At 36.8% G+C, this 23,922-nt stretch overlaps 1 protein-coding gene across 1 annotated transcript in view; it reads left to right on the top strand.

The window, feature by feature from the left end:
* CADM2 (cell adhesion molecule 2) overlaps positions 1-23,922 on the top strand; it is a 607,168-nt gene that overhangs the window by 383,048 nt on the left and 200,198 nt on the right. The window contains exon 2 of the mRNA XM_005144493.3: positions 8,874-8,900. Coding sequence (XP_005144550.1) covers positions 8,874-8,900 — 27 coding nt within the window. The remainder of the gene's footprint in view (positions 1-8,873; positions 8,901-23,922) is intronic.

Below are 23,922 nucleotides of genomic sequence, written 5' to 3'. Positions count from 1 at the left end.
GCGGTTCCAGTGGCCATTAATGCATACCTTATTAAGAAAGCATATAATACATATGATCTGTTCTCTGTCTGAAGTAACATGTTTTGTACAGAAATCCTATGGGCTGTGATACTGAAAAAAAAAAAAAAGGCAATTAATTATTGGGAAAGAAACCATATGATAAAAGCCAGTTGCCTTCTCAAAACCTTCTTAGAATTTATACTAGATGAATTAGTTGTATGGAGAGGTAACAGAAGGAGAACTGTAGCTGTTTGTCTGCCTACATAACTCCTTTCTCTTGATTACAATGTTTCTAATTCCATGCTGTTTGTATAAGGCTTTATTTCCAAATACAAGAACTCTTAAAGCTTTGTGGATTATCAGGGCTGTGGACTGTGAGTGGGAAATCATGTATATAAGCATAGTAGACTCAGAAAATACCTATTTGTAATAATGTAGAATTTCATATACATTTAAAACAAAACCAAACAAACCCAAAATTACATCAGACATGTATCAGGTGGCTCTGGGGCTCAGCAAAATGAGCAAGGCAAGGTTTCAGATGTTCTGTGTGCATTGATCTGTAGATGTGAGAAGAAACAAAAGCTCACTTCTTACAGCTGCTTATGCTTAAGTTACGTGATGACAGCCAGTTTGTGCCTAAGCAGTTTACTAGGTGTATGCAGCTAGAATCTTTTCCTTTCTATTCTTTCGGGGGACCTGATGTAAAGCACAGAAACTGTATGAATATGAGTGTACATGTTTTGCATGATGAACAATTCTGAAAATTTGTCTGACATGCTAAATGAATATCAAAGCTTTTCAAATATTTGGTTTAAGTTTTAAAATAACTGTAAAAGATCTGAGAGCAAACTAAGTATTTGTATCTCTGCCTGATGTAACCACACTACAGCCTCATGCAGGTGTTCATTCTACTACTTCGGAGTTGTTCTTACAGATCTTAAAATATTCCCTTACCTTGATAAAATGAAATATAAAAGATTTAGTTACACCTATTCATAAACTATATTATTTATTTGCAAGTGTAATTTATGTGATGTTTTATGGAAACCCAGCTCATGGTGAAATTCCTTACCTGTAACTTGCATCGCTTGTAAAAGTTACATGTCCAGCTATGTTACAGTATGCATAAAGTTGGCACTTTGGGGCAGGCATATAATCTTATCTAGATGACTTTAAGAAGAGCCTTTAGGGCATGATTATACTCGTCTTCTAGTTTCACTATACAGTAATATACTGTTATTCATTTCCAGCTGCTAATGTGAATCAGATACAGCTGGAATCCTGAACTCTAGTGATGTTTAGATTATAATAGGCTTCTGCTGATCTCTGTCATGCCAGTTATAATGAGTATCAAGAACAAAATTACTATATTTATAGTCTACTTTTCAGAAAGAATATGGAGTTGCATGTTCTTCAATATTTTGTGATTAGTATCTCATAATAAAGTCATTTCATGTAATAATCTAGTTGCAGTTTTAAAATACTTAATGTGTTTAGCAGTATATTAGGAAGTTTGAAATATGCTTACAGTCATTTTAGCCTTTCCATTTCAGTATATGAATTGCTTCTCATTATCTAGGTTCAGTAATTACTATTTTACAAATCGATATTCTATTGGGTTGGAAAGAAAAGATTCCAAACACCATAAAATATTCTGCCATTACCTGACATTGAAGTCTAGCGCAATGTGTGTGTGTGTGGAGGTTGTTGTACAAATGTTGTAACCTGTGCTACTTCATCTCATTGCCTTTCAAAGTTTCACTAGGTAAAATCAAATTTAATAGAGTTTCTTGAGTTGATTCATCCTATACAGAAAAGTCTGCTTTAAAAGCAGCTTCTCTACGCATTATTTTTTTCTCACAGAGCACAGTAAACATACAGCAGCTGGTGGTTTGAATTTGTCATTTAATATCAGAAGAGTTGAATGTTACTGCCCAGGATGTATGGTCAGTTTGTAGGTTTCTTAGATGCAGTAGTATATAGTAGTGTGTTGCCAGTTGGGTCTGCACATTAGTTTATGTCATTTATATCTGTCTTGTCTACAAATTTTACGTTGTGTAGAAAGGACATCAGATATATGGATTAGTTTTGATATTGCTTAACAACAGGTTGCTTATTTATGGTTTGGGGATTTTTGTGGTAACTGTGGGCTGAATATAGAAAATCAAGTCCTTTATGACCTTTTTAACCTTGGATTTGAATGTCTGCTACTGCTGTCAAGAATAATTATATTCTTCTAGTAGAATAGCAGATATAAAGAATGCAGTATGATGTGTAGCTTCAAGACAGATTTGTACTTTATGGATTGAGAGTCAAAATAGTATATAGTAATGGAATTGGAAGGGTGTGTTATTATTTAAGACAACCTCAATAAATCGGGGAAGTAACTTTAAAGCAAAAGAGTCTTTTAAAGAGAAGGGGGAAGTCCTATATTGAAAAAGGATAAAATAAATATGTGAAAGTAAAATGGCCAATGGATGGGTGTACTCCAATATGAAGATGAGAACAAAGGGTCATTGTGGGCTTGAACACAATAGGGTGATGTTCTATTATTGCCGAGTGCCATTTTGGAGCGCACAAAGACATAGGTGAAAGGCTTTGGTAATAATTATTCCACTTCGCACTAGTGCCACTTCAGCTGGATATCTTGCCTGATTGCAGATAAATTGTTGAAACCCCGGGGGGTGGGGAATAAAGGAAGGATAGCAAAGAGGAAGTTGGAAAAGATACATTAAGAAAGTGGAATGAGGTGAGTGTTTAGGCAAATAAGAGAACTAGTAAGTCTTCAAGACTGCAAAATGTTAATTGAAGGGTCATGTATTCTGTTGCCATTTATATTCATGGAAAGTATGGTAAGGGTTAAGTAATTGGCTTAGTCTCCTACATATGATGGTTAGGTTATATGTTAAGAAAACAGTTTGCCATTTAGAGGACAGGTGTGCACTAAACCAGATTACCTTTTAGAGTAAAGAGAGTGCTTTTGGAGTCCCTGTCACCCAAGGTTTCAACAATATGTTAGGCAATCTGTTGCAAAAGATCCAAACGTAAATCCTGCTGCATCAAACCCAAGGAATAAAGTAGTTGACCACTTCATAACCCTTCAAATTTGTATTTTTGTCCCCTTTTGCCTTGCACCTTCAAGAATACATGTGAAGTTCTAAGAGGAAAAATTATTGTAAAGCACTATATACAACCATATTCCTTAGTATATATCATATATCCAGTAAGTATTATAATTTATACAGATGGTATAGTTGCAATAAAACGGTTTATTTTTTCTTTTGTCATTGCATATTCCCGTAGGTTTTTGTGTACCAGTTCAGTTGTACTTTTTCTCTTAAACCCTGAGGGGAAAAAACTTATTAATTTGTCAGAACCAAAAAGGTTCTTGTATTTTCAAAGGTTGGCCAATAAGTTTAGTATCTCTTTCTGAGGGAAATTACCTGATGTCATCTTACAAACTTGTGTTATAGATAGAATGATGCAAAGATAGAATAAATAATAGACTGTTACGTGGTTGAGTTCATTATAATTACATAGGCATAAGTGCACAGATCTTTAATGATTATATAAATAAAAAGAGGAAGACTTATCTAGCAGTATGTGCATTCTGATTGCATCTGCAAGTGTCACTAACTGGTATTTTCGAAATCTGCATGAAAGAGTGTGCAGAACTTTTCTATAAGGAAGAATATGTACTATAAAATGAAAGGGCATGTAAATATAGGCCATCAAATGAGAGGACAAAATCAGAAGTAACTGGATTTAGCCATGAGGTGTTGTTATTTATAATATTTTTTTAAATGTATCCTAATCTAAAAGAACTCCTAAGGTCCCATGTTTCTCTGTCATTATTGGCCACTCTTCAGGACTAGGCAGCACTGTCTTCCTGAATGCGGGAAAGTCAAAATCCCACCAAGAATTTCAGGTGATGGTAGTTTCTCACTCCTTCAGTGGCCTTTGGAAATGCTGTTGTTGAAAAGGAGGCAGTGAAGCATGCTGCATTACAGCACACACTGGTGAATGGGTCTCTTAGTCTCTGAGAGCCTAATAATTTGCATTATTCTCTGGAGAAAATGATCCTGCTAAGCCTTCTGTCACAGAGAAGAGCTTTTCCAGTCAGAGAATCAGAGCTGGTATTTAGGTGACCTAAATGACTACTGATAATCCATCTGTTTATCCAAATAAAATGCAGTTATCATCAACCTAAAAAAAATTCAACAACTCATTTTCTTCTGAAATTTTAGATCTGTAGTTTTTTTGTTGGGGTCTTGGGAAAGGACGGTCAGTTTGTTGTTTGGTTTGGTGGTTTTTAATATAGGCCTATTCTCTGATAATTTTTAGTGTTCCATGATCGCAAAAGGTTTTAAGGCTGGAATAAAAACTACAGAGTAATAAGTATGTCCATCCTGTAGACTGCTGACAGCTTATCTTTTTTATTGAAGATGAGAGGACCTCCAGTTTTGCCAGAACCGTAACCTACTATATTCAGGAGAAGATCAATTCAATGTGCTTTATGAGTGTGCCTTTCATCTTGTTTTATTTCTTAAAAAGAGCTATTTAGTCATTATAACAGTTAGATATTGTACTGTTTTTAAATCTACCTGCATTTGTAGTATACGTAATAAGTGAAATGAGAACAAGACTCTGACCTCAAACCTTTTATTTTTTTTCTTTCTTCTCATTTTCTGAAATAAAAGGTTGGGTAATCTGAGTATCTGGGAGAAATACTTTCTCCCTTTATTTTTATTGAGCTATTGAAGTAATAGGAAGGATGTGTTTTTTTCCAAAGACAAAAAAGCACAAATCAAATAATAAATCACGTATAAGAGAAAAATAAAATAAATGCTATATCAAATCTGTCTAAAAATGTCCACAAAATTGAACAGCATTGAGACAACTGAGTGTGGAGAAAATATTGAACAACTTGTAGCCACCATTTATCAAAGAACGTAATTTAACAATTGTTGGCATATAGAAAGCAACAAGTCAGAAAGATGTATTACAGAAAAATAAAGCACAACGCATTATTGATATTTGAGAGGAAGGGTATGTTAGGGGTTTTAAAATTTGAATCCACCTTTTTACATTCGGGCAATGTTTTTTTAAAAACATTGTTTCATCAGCACAGCTACAGCAGAAACACATTTCTGATTTCAAAATGCCCTAAAAATGTCAGTTCTGTGAAAATAACTGCCATGATTCAGGGCTTGGCACCATTTTCCTTTCCTTTCCTGGTCCTTCAGTGTGGACTTCTTGAGATCTCTGATCTCAACATCTTGCTGCCCTGTGATCCCCTCACTCCTGGATCTTTCCCTACTAGCCAGTCATTTTGTTTTGCATATGCTGTGACTAGAAGAGCCTCCAGAAAATAAAATACTGTTTAATCTTGATAGAGCTATTAATAGAAGAGTTTTGTTTTGTTTTGTTTTGTTCCCCTTGGTCTTACCTAGAAAGGTGGTAGTAGCTTTGTCATGCATTTAAGCCTGACTTCTGAGGATATGGTCTTTCTTCCCATTTTGTTTGTCTTTCTTTCCTGGTCCTTAAAATCTTCCTTAAATTCCAGCAAAGGTAGAATTCATTGGTCACACTTCTCTGTAGTATTATCTCCCTATAAAAAATCAATTTCCTAAAAAAGACAAAGCAGAGTACCTAAAGAAATGCACCACTGAAAATATGTTCAGGTTTTTAAAGAAATCCCTGAACATGGGGATATGCGAGATGTTACTGCCTTTTCTTTTTATCCATTTCCTGATTGGCTTATTAATCTTGCCACATAAAGTAAATGCCAGCCAAATACAGTGAATTCCAGGTTTTAGATTACATTGAACCCATAAATTATTACTGGCCAGTCCTGATCTATTACAGTTGTACTACAGAAATTTCAAAACAGTGTCCTGCTGATATACTGCTTTGAGAAGTGGGAGAGTCACTGCCTTGAAGAGGTGGTCTCTTTACTCAGCAAGCAATGAAGTCTAATGGGGGAAAAGTGAATGTGTTATGTGAAATGCAAAGCATTAGACTGACTTGCTGAAGGCGTAAAGCAAATGGAGATCCTTTGAAAGTTATGTTGCTTGTTGAAACCCACAGTACTTTGTCACTGACTTTGGTGGCATAAAAAGATGAGTTATCCCATACCTGGTTTGAACCAAGAGATCAGCCTCCATCTGCTGAATTTCAGTCTTGATGATTCTCATTTGAAACATTTATCTATCCTTGTCTCCTGCTATGACTTTTCATGTAGTAATAAGAGGAGGTGGATACAAATTTTCAAATCTACTGGATGTAGGTTGAAAATTGTCTTCTCTGTGCACAGGGATGAGGAAAGTAAGAGAGAGAAAAATTCTTTCACATTTGGAAAAAGAACTCGATGTTAATAAGAGGGAATTTTCTCTCCATCAGAAAAACGAGTTGTTGATGGAAACAGTTCCCTTCAGTAGGCAGAATTACATTTTGAAAGACCATTTTCAGCTAATTTGGCTGTTGTGCAGTTTGAACTTTAAAAATTGACTTGTAATTGGACCGTGCTGCCAATAGAAGAACTTACAAGTATCAAACATGACATTTTTAAGAAGGTTACTGTCATCTAGTCCTCTATTAGTGGATTTGCAGAGAGGTATAATTGGTGTAACAAGCTTAGTAACCTGTCCTGCTTTCAATTATAATGTACAACCTTATTTATATGTCTTCTTTATTTACTGGTACATGATAGGTAATAATTCTATATCTCATGCTTCGAGATGAAGCTGTCTAATCATAGAATGATTGGATTCTTTTATTATACATGTGTATATGTAACCATGCACATAGATTAATATGCATGTATATATGTACCCAGAGACATAGATTACATATGCATGTATATATATTCTGAGCTATTGAAGTACGTATATAATTTTCATATACATATTTCTTTTTTTTGTTCCGAATTATTAATGTGAGTATAAAGTCTCCTATCACTTTAAATTAATGTGTGTGTGTGAGGTCATCCAGATCTCTGCTAGGTTTAAGTGGTTATTCTGGCTTGGGGTTCATGTAGATGTAATTCTCAGGACTGAAAAAGAAGGCGAAGCAAAAAAAAATGAACAGGTTGATGAACTCAGTGCATTCATTATCAGCGTATATTTGCATGAAGGAGAAACTGTTCACTTATTATAAAATTAGAATGGCACCATTAATTTTGTTTACTACAAGAGTAATTCTTAGTGCATGTAAGATTTACTGGCTATTTTGTGGGTGAATATGTCTTGTTAAATGGCCTTATGGAAGGAGTTCTGCTGAAGCATCTGCATTTGTTGTGCCTCCCCAAAGCAGAGCTGTTTCGTGGAATGCTGATTTCAGACACCATGGGACTGATTTGTTTTGGTTTATTTTCACTGCCAGAAGAATGGTGGCAATGCAGAATGGTGCATCTGGAAGTGGAGGGATGGGGGGGGGGGGGTATCAGTGAAGAAATGCATTTATAAAAAAAATTTTAAAAGGAAAAATCGTTGAGAACTGACATTGTGAAATGTACTTGTAAAAAAAGTTGATTTTTTTTCTTCAGCGCTGTCTTCATATATGGCAACTTGGCCTTCACTGCCATGATTTCCTTACTTGTCTTGTTAACAACTGGTGGGACACCTGATCAGACATTGGGAGGTAAAGGGCAGGGAGAGGAAGAGAGAAAAAGAGAAGGAAAAAAGACAACTTAGAACTTCTAGATGTGAACAAGAGAAACATAAAAAGAAAGGGGATGTGGTCCTCTTTTTGCTTTTATCTGTCTTTTGGTCACAGTGTAGCTGCCTTTGAATTGTTAATGTAGTTCTGCCTCACAAGTGCCAGCAGAAGAGAAATCATGTTTTTCTGAGTTTTTTGGGTGGTTGGTTATTGTTTTTTTTTTTGTTTTGGTTTGGTTTTTTGGTTTTTTGTTTGTTTGTTTGTGGTTTCTTTTTGTTGGTTTTGTTTATTTTTTTCATGAAGATGCTCCTGAGTGAAAGCCTTTTCAGAGTGCATTTGAGAGTTTAAAGAGTTGTGGATAGCATATTTTTTGTAATTTATAGTTAACAGTGATTCTGTTTTCATTTTGGTTTCTGATTATTCTTGTGTATCAGCAGCATTATGAATGAACCTCAGAAAACAGAAAATAATGGTTCTGTTGATTTTGGCAGCAGGGCAGTTGTCAGCAGATATTTTTGAGTTCTTATTCTCATTTTAGTAACCCCATTGTGCCTTTAGAACTAACAGTATGAAACTGTGTTGTGTCAGGAGACTGGAGGAAGCCTGGAGGAAGCCTGTAGTGTCTGCCCCTTTTTCTCTGAGTTTGAACACTGATCACTGTTAAAGTATTTTCTGCTCCTTTTGCTTGCATGGTGCAGGAACAATCTGATGATAGAGGTTTCAATGAATAAAACCAATGATCGTGTAACATAGATTATAAATAATTGGAGTACCTGCAGTTTAACCAATGTTTCTTTACATCAGCTTCACAAGCGAGTGATGTTTCAAGAAATAGGAGCAAGGGAATGACATAAGATTGAGGAACTTCAGAATGTACTTTTGTCAAATTGTGCTGTAAGCTTTAGAATTCACAAATGTGTTCTCCCCTCCTTGTGTTTATTGGTCCATGATTTTTCTGTAATCCTTCCCATGCTTTTTGAGTGAATTCTGTGATACATTTTTCTAAGTTCTCAACACAGGTCATCTGACAGAATCATAGATCTGAACTATCTCATAGTACTGCAGTGTCTCAAATAGGCCAAATAATCCTAGAAACTGTGTTTCTTAACTTTGAATCAATCGTGATAAAGTTTCTCTGTATTCTTACTTGCTCAAACTTCTGTCTAATCTATCTTTGTTCTCTTCTTGTGCAATCTTTTCCTTGCGTCCAGTGGCTGCTACAAAGAGCAAAGCTAGAGGTGAGTTTCTGCCTGCACTCTTCAGTTTGCATTGCATGGTTCTGCAGCCCATATATTTCATCACAAGTTTTTTTTTCTGCCTCTCTAAACAGAGAAAGATATTTTTAGATCTTATGGTATAATAGGTAAGATCTATTATACTATAACCTATTATAAGATTTTTGTAATTGCCTCTAAGTGAAGACTATTTTCATTGTTTATCAATCATCACTACTCACTGTATTTTGTTCACTGTTTTAATTCAGGAAGGTTTTAGGGAAAAAGATAAAACCAAGTGCATTGTAGTTAGATTTCTGAGATGCATTATATTAGTGTAGGGATATTGATGGCCTTTTAATAGAAATAAAGGTATTACATAAAAATGCTCATAAATATGTAAATGTAATTTATATTTTTTTTATCGCCAGATGTAGTCATAAATATCTGAACAGAGAACAATGAACATAAGTGTCTCCTAAGTATTTCCCGTCTTTTCATGGTAGTATAAAAATAATCATTGCTGTTTCTGATAGCATACCTATATATATATATAAAGGCCTGCTATAATCTCTGCAGAGATTTATGACTTCAGAGCAGCAAGGTTATTGTCACAAATCAGTGTGACAAAGAAGTAAACCATTCAGAACTAATCATGTAAGGTCAGTTGTGCTTTAAACCATTTCTTGAATTTCAACAAAGCATTGATGCAGGAAACGTAACCTGAAGGGTGTATTTTTACTTGCATGTATATATATGTACATATATGTGCATATGTATATATATGAACTTATATTTTAATAGAAAATCCTGAAAAGATGTATTTTATTCAAACTTATATAACATTTCTGGTAGAAAAAGTTGAGTTGTTTGATAATTAAACATCAGATGTTAAGGCAAATATTTATGTTTGCTTACATGTAATTCAGAAGTTAAAACTCATTTTGTGGAGCTCAACTATATACATTGTCTAGTTTGAAGATGTAGAACAATAATAATCATCAAAAAAACACAGCTGGCTGGTGTTTGTGTATGCGAATAATAATTAAAATACAGCTTAGGCTTTTTTTATCCCTTGCATGGCTTTTTGTAAGATCTTTTTCTCAGAAACTTTGCATGCATTGGATGAACAAGGGGAGTGGATAAAGTCAAATTCACATACTTGTCTATGCATGCTATGAAGTTTGCTTTACTCTTTTCTGTACTGTCATGTATTTGGCTGTGATGCTATGGTCAAGATGTTTAGGACCTTTATAATCAACAAAAACCCCAAACTAATGCATCCAGGAAAGCACAAATAAGCACAATTTCATTAGCATTCAGTGATTACTTCATGTACCCATATATTGCCATTCAAACAGAAACTGCCCTGGAGGAACAGCAATTACAGAATGAGTCAGAATTACTCATAGGCCGCACTCATCTGTGAACGTTAGCACACCCTTAATTCAGAAGTACACATGCATATTGAATAAACAGATGAAACTATATATAGTAAACGGGGGTTGACACTGTAATAAGAGAAAAGTTCATGATCTGTAGCTGTGGAATCTCATACCTGTACCTATGTTTGGAATTCTCTTGCTCAGTAAATTGCACAGTGCCGTCAAGAGTTGATCAGCTTTTCTTTTGGTGCTGAGCAGTCCTGTGACAGAAGTACCCAGAATCCACAACGAATTCACTCCTGCAATAGTTCCGACTTGCACCAAAAGAATAGGGCCCATCTTGTTATCTCCTGTGGTGGAAGACATAAAGAAGCTGATGTCTACTGCTTTTCAAATTCCTCTGTCTAAGCAGTAAAGAAGGATCTGTTTCTCCTTTTGAAGTATAATACTTAGCTGGCAAGCAGCTGACTAATACAGCATTGGAATACAGCAGCTAACAACTAAAGGAATGCTTTGTTGCAGGAAAAGTTTCTCTTTTGGCAGTTATCTCCCTGAAATCCAGAACTCTTATGTCTGTGCTCCTATTTATGGATCTTTATCTCTGCTTTCCGAAATTTGGGAATTTGTTCTTGGATTTTCAGCAAGGAGAAGTTGACACCCATGCCTACCCTGAGTTCTGGGGGTTCCAGAACCCATCAGTAGGTGGCATTCTATTAGACTACCTGTCTTTAAATTTTGTTCGTTCTTTGTTAGCATGAGAAAATTCCTGCTGGTCTCTAACTTCCCTCTCCCTCCTTGTGGGATTGTCTGTAAGCAAAATATTAGAGCCCTTCTTCTCAAACATTGCATTCAATGCTCTTTCCTTAAGCATTTTCTGAGACTTTGTTAAAGGCTGTTTCTGTCAAGTGGTGTAAAGCAACTGCTGGACACCAGTTACCTTAAATTTGTGGCACTTAGGATCAGTTTAGGTTACAAGGTCATCTCGTCTGCAGGTCAGCAGGACCTAGCTACTGAGCAAGGCTCACTTAGATCTGGTTGCTCAGAGCCTTCTAGTCAAATCGAAGTACCTCAAGGATCAGAGATTCCAGAGAGCCAGGTTAGCTTATTGCTATCATTACTTCATTTTACCATGGGTTTATTTCTTTGTTATACTTTCAATTACCTAGAAGAAATGACATCAGAAATTTTGGTGGCCTTCAGAAAGGGTAAATATTTCGGTTCTGCACAGAAGGAAGGATCTTGCTTTGGACTATCTTAGGCAGATGATGCTACAGGGCACTCGTTCTGGGCAGAATACTTATGTGATTTCCAAGGAGTCTAATTTGAAAGAGCAAGGGGTAACATTAAACATCAAAATTGTTATTTGTAGAACTGATTTGATGAAGCAGAAACCAGAGATTGCCATCCAAAAATCTGACTATCTGACTAGAGGTGTTTCAGTAAAAGAATATTTTAAGAACTGTTCCTTAACACACCAGATGAGGTTTGTCTGACTTGAGCTCTATAAATGAGCATTTCCTCAATCAAAGCACTAGTTTGAAGACCTTCTGATCTCTTAAGAAGGACTGTCCTGAGATTTTGGTGACAATATTGTTGCAGATATCTTCTGGCAGCAGATAACAATGGTTTGCAGGCTCAGTGCTCTTACCTGAGCTGCTAATGATGTGTCAGTTTTCAGTCAGCAGGTGAAAGAGAGAGGCTGAGGGTCTTCATTCAAATGTGATTAATTGAGGGCTGGAGTTCTGTACTCTACATTTTCACTTCTATGATGCGCTCCATGTCAGCTGCTATTAATAAGTTATTTCCAGAGCTGCCCCACTAACCTCATGCAGTTAGACACTTGGCTTTCTAACCCATCAAAACTTAAATTGGAATTTCTGTTAGTTTTTCTGGTATTGGGAATGGTGTGGATGAATATGGCAACTTCCTATTGAAAGAAAGGATTGTAAATGCCAACTGCTGTTGCAGGAGGAGAAAGCAAGTCCTCCAGAGAGATCTTTTGTTGTCTGCCTCTTGAGAAGTGCAAAATTCCTTTCTTTTCCTAAGACTTCTGAAGCCCACAGATCAGAAATCATGAAATTCCCAAGAAGAGTCACAAGTCCCCACGAGAGACTTTTTGCAGAGGGGAAGATATAGCTGCCTTAACGTTGCAGGATTCATACTGTCCAATCTATATAAAAACATGGTGGATTGCTAGCTATTGCAGGCTCCTTTCCCCCATTCTAATTATGTGTGAAGTTCTTTTTTAATTTTCTCAAGGAAAAATAACATTCCTATCATAGTCCCACTGCTTCTCATAACGAAATACTACTGTATTACCTACTCAGTCTATATATACAAAACTATATTCTCTCTCCAAAACTGTTATAAAAGCTGTATTTTTGTGGGCTCTAGGGGATTTCCTGTTGGTGGAGGATACCTTCAAACTTCTGAATTAATACTGCAGTTTAAATACTATAAATGCCTTTAATTCTATTTAACTTACCTCTCAAGTTTGATATTAAAAGGACTATTTTCTGTAGCCCATTGGCTATCTAGGAGATTTTTGAGGTGCATCTTTTTCTTGACTTGTATTACATCTGTGTCCCAAAGAAATTGTCCTTAATTTTGAGTTCCATGGAAGCACGTTGTTTTTGTTTTCTTTCAGTCATGTCTTCTACAAATGCAGAGGTATTTTGTCTCTGCTTTGCTTTTAAAAGAGGAGACTGATATTCCTTCAGAAACATAAGATTAAATTTAACTTTAACAACAGTACTTAAAGCATACATTTCAGTCTGTAATAAAAATCATCATAGCAGTTGATACACTGTCGAAATGCATCTTATCCAAGAGGCAAAGATCACTCTGGACTTTATTCCCTTGATTTATTTTGTTTGTTCTCATTATGTCAATGAAATTGGTATCAGCTTGTTTGAAGTTCAAGTCATGAGGGATCCTGTGAAGAGTATTGTACAAATATACTCTGTTATTGTCTGGGTAGTTGTGCACTGACTCATGTTGTCCTTTAGTTAGGAATCAATTTGTTTCTAGAGATCTTCATCAGTGGTCATGTTCTTATTCAATCATCTTTTTTTTTCTTGCAGCATATAGTAAAGTTTATTGCATTGCTCTATATATGTATTTGTTATCGTGGTAAATAATAGGTTTAATTAATCCAATTGTTTTGATGGAAAGAAAAGCCAGGATAAATTGCGTTGACCAGAATTCCCTGTATGAAGGACATACAGTTGAGATCCTTTCTTCGGTATGTGTAGTTAGCCAAGCATATTTCTCATTCAAGGCCAAATTCAAAACTTCCAAGTGCAGGGTGTTGCCCCTGGGTTGGGTCAATCCCAAGCACAAATACAGACTCAGTGGAGACTGGAATGAGAGTAGCTCTGATGAGAAAAACTTGGGGATTTTTGGGTGCTGAAAAGCGCAACATGAGCCAGCAGTGTGTGCTCTCACCCCAGAAAGCCATAAGCTGGGCTGCATCAAGAGAAGCATGACCAGCAGACTGAGGGAGGTGATTCTCCCCATCTAGTCTGTTCATGAGACACCCCCCCTGCACTACTGTGTACAGCTCTGGGGCCCCCAACACAAGAGGGACATGGACCTGCTTAAGTGAACCCAGAAGAGGGCCATGAAGATGCTCAGAAGGCTGGAGTACCTCTTCTATGGAGACAGGCTGACAGAGTCAGAGTTGTTCAGCCTGGAGAAGAGAAGGCTCAGGGGAGACCTTATAACAGTCTTCCAGTACTCAAAGGAGGGCTTGAATCTGGAGAGGGATTTTTCACAAGTGTAGGCAGAGGCAGGACAAGGGGAAATGGCTTTCAGATGAAAGAGAGGAGATTTAGATCAGATGTCAGGAAGAAATTCTTCCCTGTGAGGGTGGTGAGACTCTGGCACAGGATGCCCAGAGAAGCTGTGCCTGCGCCATTCCTGGCAGTGTCCAAGGCCAGGCTGGATGGGGCTTGGAGCAACCTGCTCTAGTGGAAAGTGTCCCTGCCTGTGGCAGGGGGTTGGAACTGGATGAGCTTTAAGGTCCCTTCCAACCCAAATCATTCTATGATTTTATCCTGAAATCATGCAAGTAGTACAGCAGCTGTCCATGTTAGGAGCAGGATGAAAGAAATATACACAAAGGAGACTCAAATGCTGCTATTTGTCTTATTTGCATTATCTTCACAAAGTTCTGAGCTGTTCAGTTATTAACATCAGTCAGGCGTTAGCTCTGCTGTCACAGAGTTTTCTTTATTGAGGGATAGATAACTCAAGGTATCATCTGCATAAAAATGACACACTGCAACATTATGGCAAAAAATACAAACTAGTGGAAGTGAATAGATGTTGGAAGTGTGAATCCAATATAGAGCCTAGGGAAACTCCATAACTCATAGGAGTTTGAAAGAGCATTTATTTATGGTTACAAGCTTTCACCATTGAGACATGTAGAAATGAAAAACCTGTCATATTCCACCTTTAATACAAGGTCATTACAAAAAACTTTCCAAGGCTGTTGTAGTAGCATAGCATGATCTGAAGCCTGATTGATTTTTTTCAGATATTCTAGTGCTATTGAAGTAAAAGAGCTCTTCTTTGTAAAGTCTTCTCTTGATATAGTTTCACCTTCTAAAGGTAAAATTTTCATATGTCACCTTAAGGTAATAAAGACACTTTTGGTGTTTAGAAATGATTGTGGTTTGGGGGTGGGGATCAGGGAGGAAGAGCAAAGCTAATGAAGTCTTAATAAGCGTTCCTTTACTGTCTCGTTGGTATTCCCTGCCCTGTAGTTCATAACCTCTGAAGTCCAGTGCTTTTTTCTGCTGATTAAACCATGTCCAGTGGCTAAACCTCTGAGTTTGAAAGGTCTGGATTTCATTCTTAGGTCTGCCACGATTTTCCTCTGTGTTTTCTCATGTCACTTAAGGCCAGATTTTTCTCATATTCAGTGATTCTGATGGAAAAGAAAGTGGTGATGAAGAACCAAATGGGATGCTTTTTGTGAAGACAGTGCACAGAAAAACTAAAAAGAAAAAAAGAAAGTTTGAAAAATACTATATTGACAACGTAAAAGGATTGTGAAGGCACATGTGAAGCATTGTTCCTCATTACACACTTTTGCTGTCAACACATATACAGGGGTAGATATTTGGTAAATTTAGATAGGTAGGCAGTTATTTCTGTTTGTCCAGTTCTTGTTCTCTTTTAGTGAAAAGAATATGGAATTTTCAACTTTTAATGGTTGGCCTCCAAATATGAAAATGTGGTGCTTGGGGTTTTTGTTTGGTTGGTTTGGTTTTAAACTCTAGAGATCTTTAGAGGTAGAAAGTGGGAATCATAATCATAATCACAGTGATGTTTCAAGTTCCTCACTGCTCTTTACCTTCTGCAGTTATATTTTGGAAATACTTGCCCCTGTACCATCTGTAAACTCTTTCCATTATTGAGACATCTAAGATTTCCACATGATGCTTTTTTACACAGACCAAATGTTCACTGCTGTAGTTCTGTTCAGAATCCTTCTGCCATTCAGGGTTTGAAGTTCTGCTGCATGCTAAGGAGACTGCAAAAACATGAATCAGCTTTTTCTTTCATAGATTGAGGGACTAGTTAGCAGTATTGGAAACACAAGTTGTACAAGCCTGTATGTCTTTTTCCTGGTTGTAGTATGTTTTATTTTGGTATGTTTTCCAGACTAGATGTAAATGAAGTAGCCAATAAGAGTTTTGGTAATGTAACATGCTCATTAAAATTCCAGGTAATAAAAAGTAGCATAGAAATAGCAAAGAAAAGTACAGAGCCTCACTGGAAAGAGATAATAGGTAGGGACAGGCTATTGCTGTCGATGTGCCCTTCTCATTTGAGAGACATTTATACTGAGCCAATGTGTCAGTCATTTATTGACTAAATAGTTTAATAACCAGTGTAGAGGAGTTTGGGACAAAGTAAGGTAATGTTTTGTTTTCATTCCTGTGAAGTGCAACACAGTTATAGGAGAGAGACTCTGGGGAGGATATTCCCTTTTGAGGTAGACCTGGTTATTATCACCTAAAGCATTTTGTCAGTTTTTATTCCCCAGCGTGCAGGTACGCAACTCTTCTCTCCACAGTGCTTAATATGAATTCTGATAGCTTTTTTTCAATTTGTCTGCCCTCGTTTGGTTGTTAAGTATTTGAGACCAGACTGTAAAAAGCAGCATATTAGGATAGCTTGCCATACTTGAATAGATTTCTGCTGGAAATGTAGTTGTTTTATTAGCTATCTGAATGGATGTACTGTTGTAAATCTGGTTGTAGTACTGAGCATTGAGCCTTTATGGCTATTTGCAAAGAATTTTCATAGGCAGTACGTTGCATTTGGGACATGAAAGTATTGTGAACACAGGAGACACAGGCACAGTGCTGTGTGCTGGCCCAGTGAAGTCAGTTTTCAGATTCCAGACAGACAGAACACTTAGCTTGAGAGTCTGGACTTTTAATTTCAGCATAATGAAAAGGATATAGTGAGTACCCAAGATGTGTTCACCATATTTTATAAGTACTGTGGAATTGCTGGGCATGATTTCCTATTATCTGGCAGTTGAATGGAGCTGCTGCTTTGAAGCAGGTTGTCAGCTTCTCTTTGTCCCAAATACCTGCATTGTTGAGGCAAAATTTCTGATAGAGAAAAGGAATTTGATAATAATATCTAAAGCCTGAAGGATTCAGTTGGTGTATAGGTTACAGCAAACCCTTGATCGCTGATTTTTACTTCTCTGTTTATAGTTATAGATGCTTTTTAAAGCATAGGCTTTTCTTTCAGGGTTGGCTTTGTTCCAGTGTGCTTTTTTAACCAAAGGAAGTGGAGAGAGTGCTTTTAAATAAAAGGAAAGATTTCTTTTTTTCTCCTGATATTCTTTTTAAAACACGTAGGACTTGCACTGATTCTCCCCATTAGCTTAGTTCTCAAGATCTGCTTCTTAAATCTCTGTGTGAGACCAGATCTTCAGAGAATTTGTTTTATTTTAGTGGCACTGGTCAGTGCAACACATGGTGTTTAAATAGCTGAGGATTCACTCTCACTGCTAACATTTGGTGCTTTATATTAGTACTAGCTTGATTTCTTGTTCAGGCATGGGAACAGAAGAAAGGAAGTTAAGACCTCTGTGTGCTATCATTTTTGTGTATAGGATCTCTAAAAGTTCATTGTAAATAAGGATTATTCTCTGCATTACTCTGGGATTCTTTCAAGGGCTAATAACTTCAAGGTCTTTCTCGCATTTTAATTAAATTATGGACTGACTGCATGTAAGAGAAAGGTAGTGAGAAATACTTGAGCAGAGTATTGAGTAGGGATTTTTGTTCCTGTGCTGTTAATACACTAGTAGCTCAAAAATCTGGGATGATTAGAAACAGTCATGGGATTATTTACATGAATCTATCAACCTCAAGATTTGGTGGATCATTAGTGATGAAGGGGGAGAAATAGGCAATGTTCACCTGCCATGTGCCTTAGATTGTTGATTCTGCAGTCACTCACTACTCACCTGACTGCAGAACACACAACTCCTTTTCCACTAAGCTGATAAAGTGAATTTCATATCTTACAAAAACTAGCTAGCAACATAATGTTGTCTTTATGCAGCCTCTCATCTCAAGTAAAAGAACCAGAACTCTCTTTAGCCTATTGCAAGTAATGGCAAATTTCAGTAGCAACCTGTGTAACTTATGTTTTGGAAACTATTGCTGGCTCTCAGAAAGCTAAACAGATGCACAGGTGTGTTCCTGGTCTTCATAGACTGCTGTGGCTGAAAGTATGTCAGCAGCTGTACCCCAGGGCAGAGGTTTTAGGATTTTGTTTTTAGAAGCCTGATTCTGTGATTTCAGATCCAGATTCTAAGTACTGTAATGATAATAAATGATTTTTTTTTCATGATGGACATTTATAATGGCAGTATCTCTGAAACTGATAGAAGATTTAGTTGTGAAGAAAAAAAACACTTTAAATATTGGATCTTTCATTTGTTGTATGTCAGCATTCTATTTATGGGCTCCCTGAAGAGCTAATAACAAACTAAAAACCAGGATTCCAACCTAGCAACCGTCTACATTTTTATGCGGTTTATAAAATATTATAGGAATCTTTAAAATGCTGTATCTTGATAAAAATCCCTCAAAGGGAAATGAGCAAGAGAATTAAGGAGTCCAAAATAAAATTAAGCTGTCGGAAGGGAGGGAAGCACTGGAAAGAGGGCAATGGAAAGGAATAATTTGTGATGTCTACAAATGGCTTTTGCAGCAGCCAGCAGTATTAGTTCTACCAGGGCTTTACAGGTCCTCATGTCTCTTACAGCTGCCATTAGAAGTCACTGCAGTTTGCCAAATTCTAGCTTTCCTAAGTGTGCTGGATTAGGTTGTGTAAGCAAAGGTAAGATTATAGGCTCCTGATTTGTGTCAGTACCTGTGCACAATACAGTACATTCAAGCAGTCTCCCACAGGTTTGCTTTTCATTTGTTAGCAGTTGCTGAGAGCACTGCAACCATTTTTCATTTGTGAGGGGTGTATTCATGTGATTTTAATTTTTTTTTAATAATTATTGTTACTCCTATATACATGTTGCATGTGGTGCATTAGAGGAAATACTTAAAAGAATTTATTGTAGTTGGGTCTAGAAACAATTGTATATGAGTTTCTTAAGGGAGAAATTTTTGCTTTTCATGCCATACTTAGTAGATTCAAGATGTCTGTTGTCTGCAATCCGTTTCTTTTTTTATTCCCTTCAGAAGTACTCGTTCTCATTTGCTCTGCAGAATAGTATTTGGTGTACTTGTTTGTCACTGATTTCTGAAAATGTAGAGTGTGTCAGCTAATGCTTCTCAAGCAGTAGCTCTGAAATGAAAGGGAAAATATCAATCCCTGCATTGATCTCCATTTACATTTAGGAATTTACAAGTGTATAAAACTAATGAACTAATAATTCAGCATTCTTCTTGGATAACATTATGTACAGAAATGAATAGGATGAATAGGCTTTCCTCCCATGGTTGGGTTTCTCTTACAGAATTTAATTTTTGTAATGATGATTGTAATGGACTGCCCATCCCACTCCAACAATAAATATTCCCCAGGAGGCAAACTAGTGAAATAAATGCTTCTCCACAGCAAACATAATAAAATTCCTCTGATCTTTGACTTTTTCTCTCTCTTGAAGCTCAGAAGAAAAAGTGGGCCTTGTAGCACTGTTGAGAGGTTACAGATTGCTGGTTTCTGGGACACCAGCTAGGAAACAAGTTCCAGCATCAGGGAAACACATTCAAAATTCGCTCTGCCAACATTTTCCCTCCATTTACTTTCAGACAGCTTCCACCCCTGCTGATCTCAGTGTTTGCAAGGTAATGTGTTGTACAGTTGTATCTACCTTGCCTGTCAGCCAATCTAGCGTGTCTTTCTGGTCCTGCTTTCCCACACACATCTTTTGCTATGTCCCAGTAACACAGGAGGTAGTTCTATAATCTATTATTTCTTCTCTTATGTTCAGCTACCATCTTGATTTGATCTAAATATATTTCAAGGTATATTCAGTCATTTGTGTAGGTTAGTGACAACTGCTTTAATAATTTTACTTTTCTAAAATTAGATCTTGGTTTCTTTAGTGCTTCTGCTAAGAGCAAAGCATTATTTCCCATTACAGTTCATTGAAATAAGATGTCATATGAAAGATTTGGCAGTAAACTTGTCTTACCTGAAAAGTGTTGCATGTTTTCCAAAGGACATGCATTTGATTGACTTTTTGATCTACAGTAAGTATTCTATCCTTTTGGCTGTTTCTTAAAAGCAAATTCTGCCTGGTATTAAGAAACATGGACAGCTCTAAGAGATATTCTTGATGGTTAAGTCCAGTCTCTCTTTATAGTCATCACATATTACCTCCTCTATATATGCATTGTTCTGAAAAAATAGGAGTTTTAGTTGTTCAATTGTTTTGTGGTTTTGATTGGTTGGTTGATTGGGTTTTTTTGTTTGGCTTCCTCCTCAGCTAGTTGTCCAATTAGGGAAATTGTGGACACTTCCCTTGCAATTCAGTCTCTAAACTCAACTGAAGCAGCTTATGCACATAATTTTTTCTAATGTCAAGATTATCTTTAATTGCAAGCTGATCATCTTCTCATTTTTTATCTCCATGAGTAATGCACAGGCACCTGTCATGGTTTCTCTCAGTCTTTGTTTTGGTAGACAGACAGATATTAAATCTGTTCTCTTTCCAGGGTGGCCTAGGCTACATTATACCTTTCTAGCATGTCACGATGTAAACTGGCTTCTGTTGAATGAAGCGAGCAAAATGGTCTGCAGTGTTTTACCTGGGTTTCACTGTATCATTTCTGTCAAGCCCTCCTACATCTGCCCAAAATACTTCAATTGGCTTGTTTTAGGACTGCTTTCTTCATACTGTTTTTCCAGAGTCATCCAATGATAAATTAGAAAACGTGTCTTCTGCTCAGTTGTTCTCAGCTGATGAGATTCTAGTCTAAAGCTGAAGTTTTGGTTATTAATCCCTAAGTGCAAGGTTGGTCCTCAAGTCCTAAATTTTGTTCATCTGTCATATCACTTTCTGTGAGATGTACTGGACCTCTTCTGCATGAATGATACCCTTAAAGGTTTTGTCATTAGCTTGTTCATGCCATCTGTTTGTAAAATACTTTTATAATATAAAAGAGTGACATCGTTTAAGAAAGCCCAAGCATTAAAGACTCCCCTCAAGTTTCTTCTTCCTCAAACAAGTTCATGTTTCTGTGCTGGTGTATTCTGTGTAATTTACATGCTGTGTTTGTGGGATCTCATTCTAACAAATTCAGGTAAAGATTAAGCTAGTGGATTTCTGTTGTCTGCCAGCAATCAAATTAGACTTCACTGACGTATGTTTGTTAATTTTGTATGAAGTTGCTGGCCTCAGTTGACTATGCCAGAGTTTCTGATCCTTTCTTTCACCTCTTACTGGTCATTTCCAAGATAACTTGATGGTGAATTTATTAGCTAGAGCTTTTTCGTCAAGACAACTGATATTTAGCAAGTGCAATGCTGTTTAGCGGTGATAAAACAGCAAGCAGTGGGATTCAAAAAATACAAAATGCCTAATCTAAATTGCAGCTATACTTCAAATACAATAATCACAACAGGTGGCTTTTTGCATCTTTCTTATTATAATAATTTTCTGCTGGCCATTTTTCATTCACTTTGTAGTTGGCTTGTTACGTTGTCTGTACTAATTACATATAGTCATTCTCATGCTACATATCCAGCAGTGTGGCATTTGGCCAAGCTATGTATCTTTCAAGGACTTTATTGGACTTTTCCTGGGGTTACACCTTTCTTGCATATAATTCCACAAGTGCCTTATGTGTATCTTCCATAGTCCTTCAACCTGCTGCATACATTATAAATCCTGTTCCATAATTTGTTAGCAGTGTGCTTGTTGTCACACTCTCTAGTTCATCACTGCATCTGTGATGGTCTTTAAAATGTTTATATGTATCTCTTTCTATTTAAAGGCATTCATAGCTTCATTTTATATTATAAAGACTTCCCTTGGGAATTCCTGGGATTCAGGCATGCTCCTTGTTGGAGAATTTTCACAGTGATATGTGACAGCCAGGGAATGTTTCTTCTTCTTTGAATAAGTACAGTATCACTCAAACCAGATTTGCTGCTCCTTTAGAGGCACAGCTTGTTACCCTGTCAATAACTTTGTGTGATGTCATGGGGAGCTCAACATCCATTCCAGTGCTTCAGTGACCAGAAGAGATTAACTTCTTGTTTGTCAGACCATTTAGCCTATCAGAATGTAAGACTGTGGATAAAAGGGTATATTCACTTAATGCAGGGGTTTTACATTTGTGGAACAAAGTTGTGAAAGGACAAAACATAATATAGCATTGAGGTAAATTATATATAAGCAGGGGGGAGACAAGCTGCTTCAGCTAGCTTTTGTGTCTGCCTCTCTCATAGGTGATACAGGAACCTGTTGTGATCTTGACATAAGGTTTCTCCTGCTTAGAATATTTTTAAGATGTTTTTCCAATCCTTGGGACAGAAAAGAGGCCAGAAGCGAAATCTATTGGGAAGTCTTCTGTGTGATTCCAAGCTAGAATGCCAAAGTCTCATATATTTCCTTCTAATAAAAAATATTTCCTTAGATTTGCTACTGGCAGAGTATTTAGCACTTCTGAGGGCACTGGGAGTATTTTTGTTCCCACCTCTCAAAGTCTGTTGGATTATCATCAGCCTTCATTAAAATAATTATGATGCTTTATATATGATATCATGAGAGATGGTAAATGCAATTTCTGGCTAGATTAGTGCTGATTTTGTTCCATTTTTTTGTGTTGGATCTACAGAGTGAAACCAGCAATAAAAAGCCTTGCTTTAGGAACACCTTAATCAGCACCAGTATTGGTTTTACAGGATCTCCTGAGCATCCTGTTGCTGAGAGGTCTTGACAACATTTCTTAAGCATTGTCAAAAAGGTCTGTCTGTTACACAACCAAATCTAGATCAAATGAACTAGAATAATTCCCAATAAAATCCCATCTACTAGCATCTTCAAAATTAATTTGCCCCCCCCCCCCCCCCCAAAATAATCTTTCCTGCCCTCTCTTTTTATCATGCAGTTGCTGTTAGGAACTGATAATTTAACCTTTACTTTTATCCTTCATGAAAAATTCATGGTTTTGTGTTCTGCACATGGTTGCTGTTCCATTTTACTTCTCGTCCTGTAACAGAAGGCATTTGTCTATAGTTCCTGCATCTTGCTGTCCATATGCCTTGCATTAACATGCAAATATTTTGCTTGTTTCTTATCTGTTCACTAATTGAATTAGGCAAATCTTCTCACGAGCATGTCTGATGCATGCAAATGCTCTTTGTATCCAGCTTTTGGTCTGTTTTTCTCCTCTTTACAGCAATGATAAATATTAATTTACTGTGGTGTCCTTGTTGCCCTCCTTCTATGTGCTAAATTGGCATTTGGCGGTTACACAAAGTCTCCCAATTTTCTCTCATTTCTTTAGTCTGAGGTGCTTCCTGTTGGGTGGTTCAGCCTAAATAATAGAAAAGTGTTTAGAGGCAGTCTGTCCTTTGAGGAAGAGTTGTGTTTTAGTGAAAGCACTCAAAACTTTGCTTTCATTTTTCTAGTCCTGGAGGCATTTGCTGCAATCATTTGTCTTTGTTATGTCCCATGCTTCTCCCCTGTATTTCGTTTACAAAGAACAGGAAGAATTGTGACTTAGATGTCTTAATGTTTGCATGTCTTCTTGGTTTTGGTTTGGGTTTTTTCCCCTTTTCTCTTTCATCGTGATGCTTTGTTATATTTATCCAATGTGTTAATTTCCCCCAACAGTATGTAAATATAAAAATGTTCAAAGACTAAACACAGAAAATACAAGAAAACAGTCTGTTGATTCTATAGGGCCATCCCACTTGTACCTTCCAAAGTAATGCAAGAATACTGTTCTGTTAGAAACAAGAGCAGAGAGTTCATGTGCTGTTTTATATAATTCTACAGATTTTACAACCTATTTTATTGACCAAAAATATATACGTCAGCAATTTGGATTACTTCTCTGTAAATGCATGGATTTATGAATTGCCAGCAGTTTCCTTTCCCCATGAACTGGATTTAATCTCTCAGGTGAAATGGGAATTAA

Source organism: Melopsittacus undulatus, chromosome 2, assembly GCF_012275295.1.
Source record: "Melopsittacus undulatus isolate bMelUnd1 chromosome 2, bMelUnd1.mat.Z, whole genome shotgun sequence".
In the NCBI taxonomy this organism is placed as follows: domain Eukaryota; kingdom Metazoa; phylum Chordata; class Aves; order Psittaciformes; family Psittaculidae; genus Melopsittacus; species Melopsittacus undulatus.
Note: the sequence above shows the minus strand (reverse complement) of the source record. Positions and strands in the feature narration are given on the sequence as shown.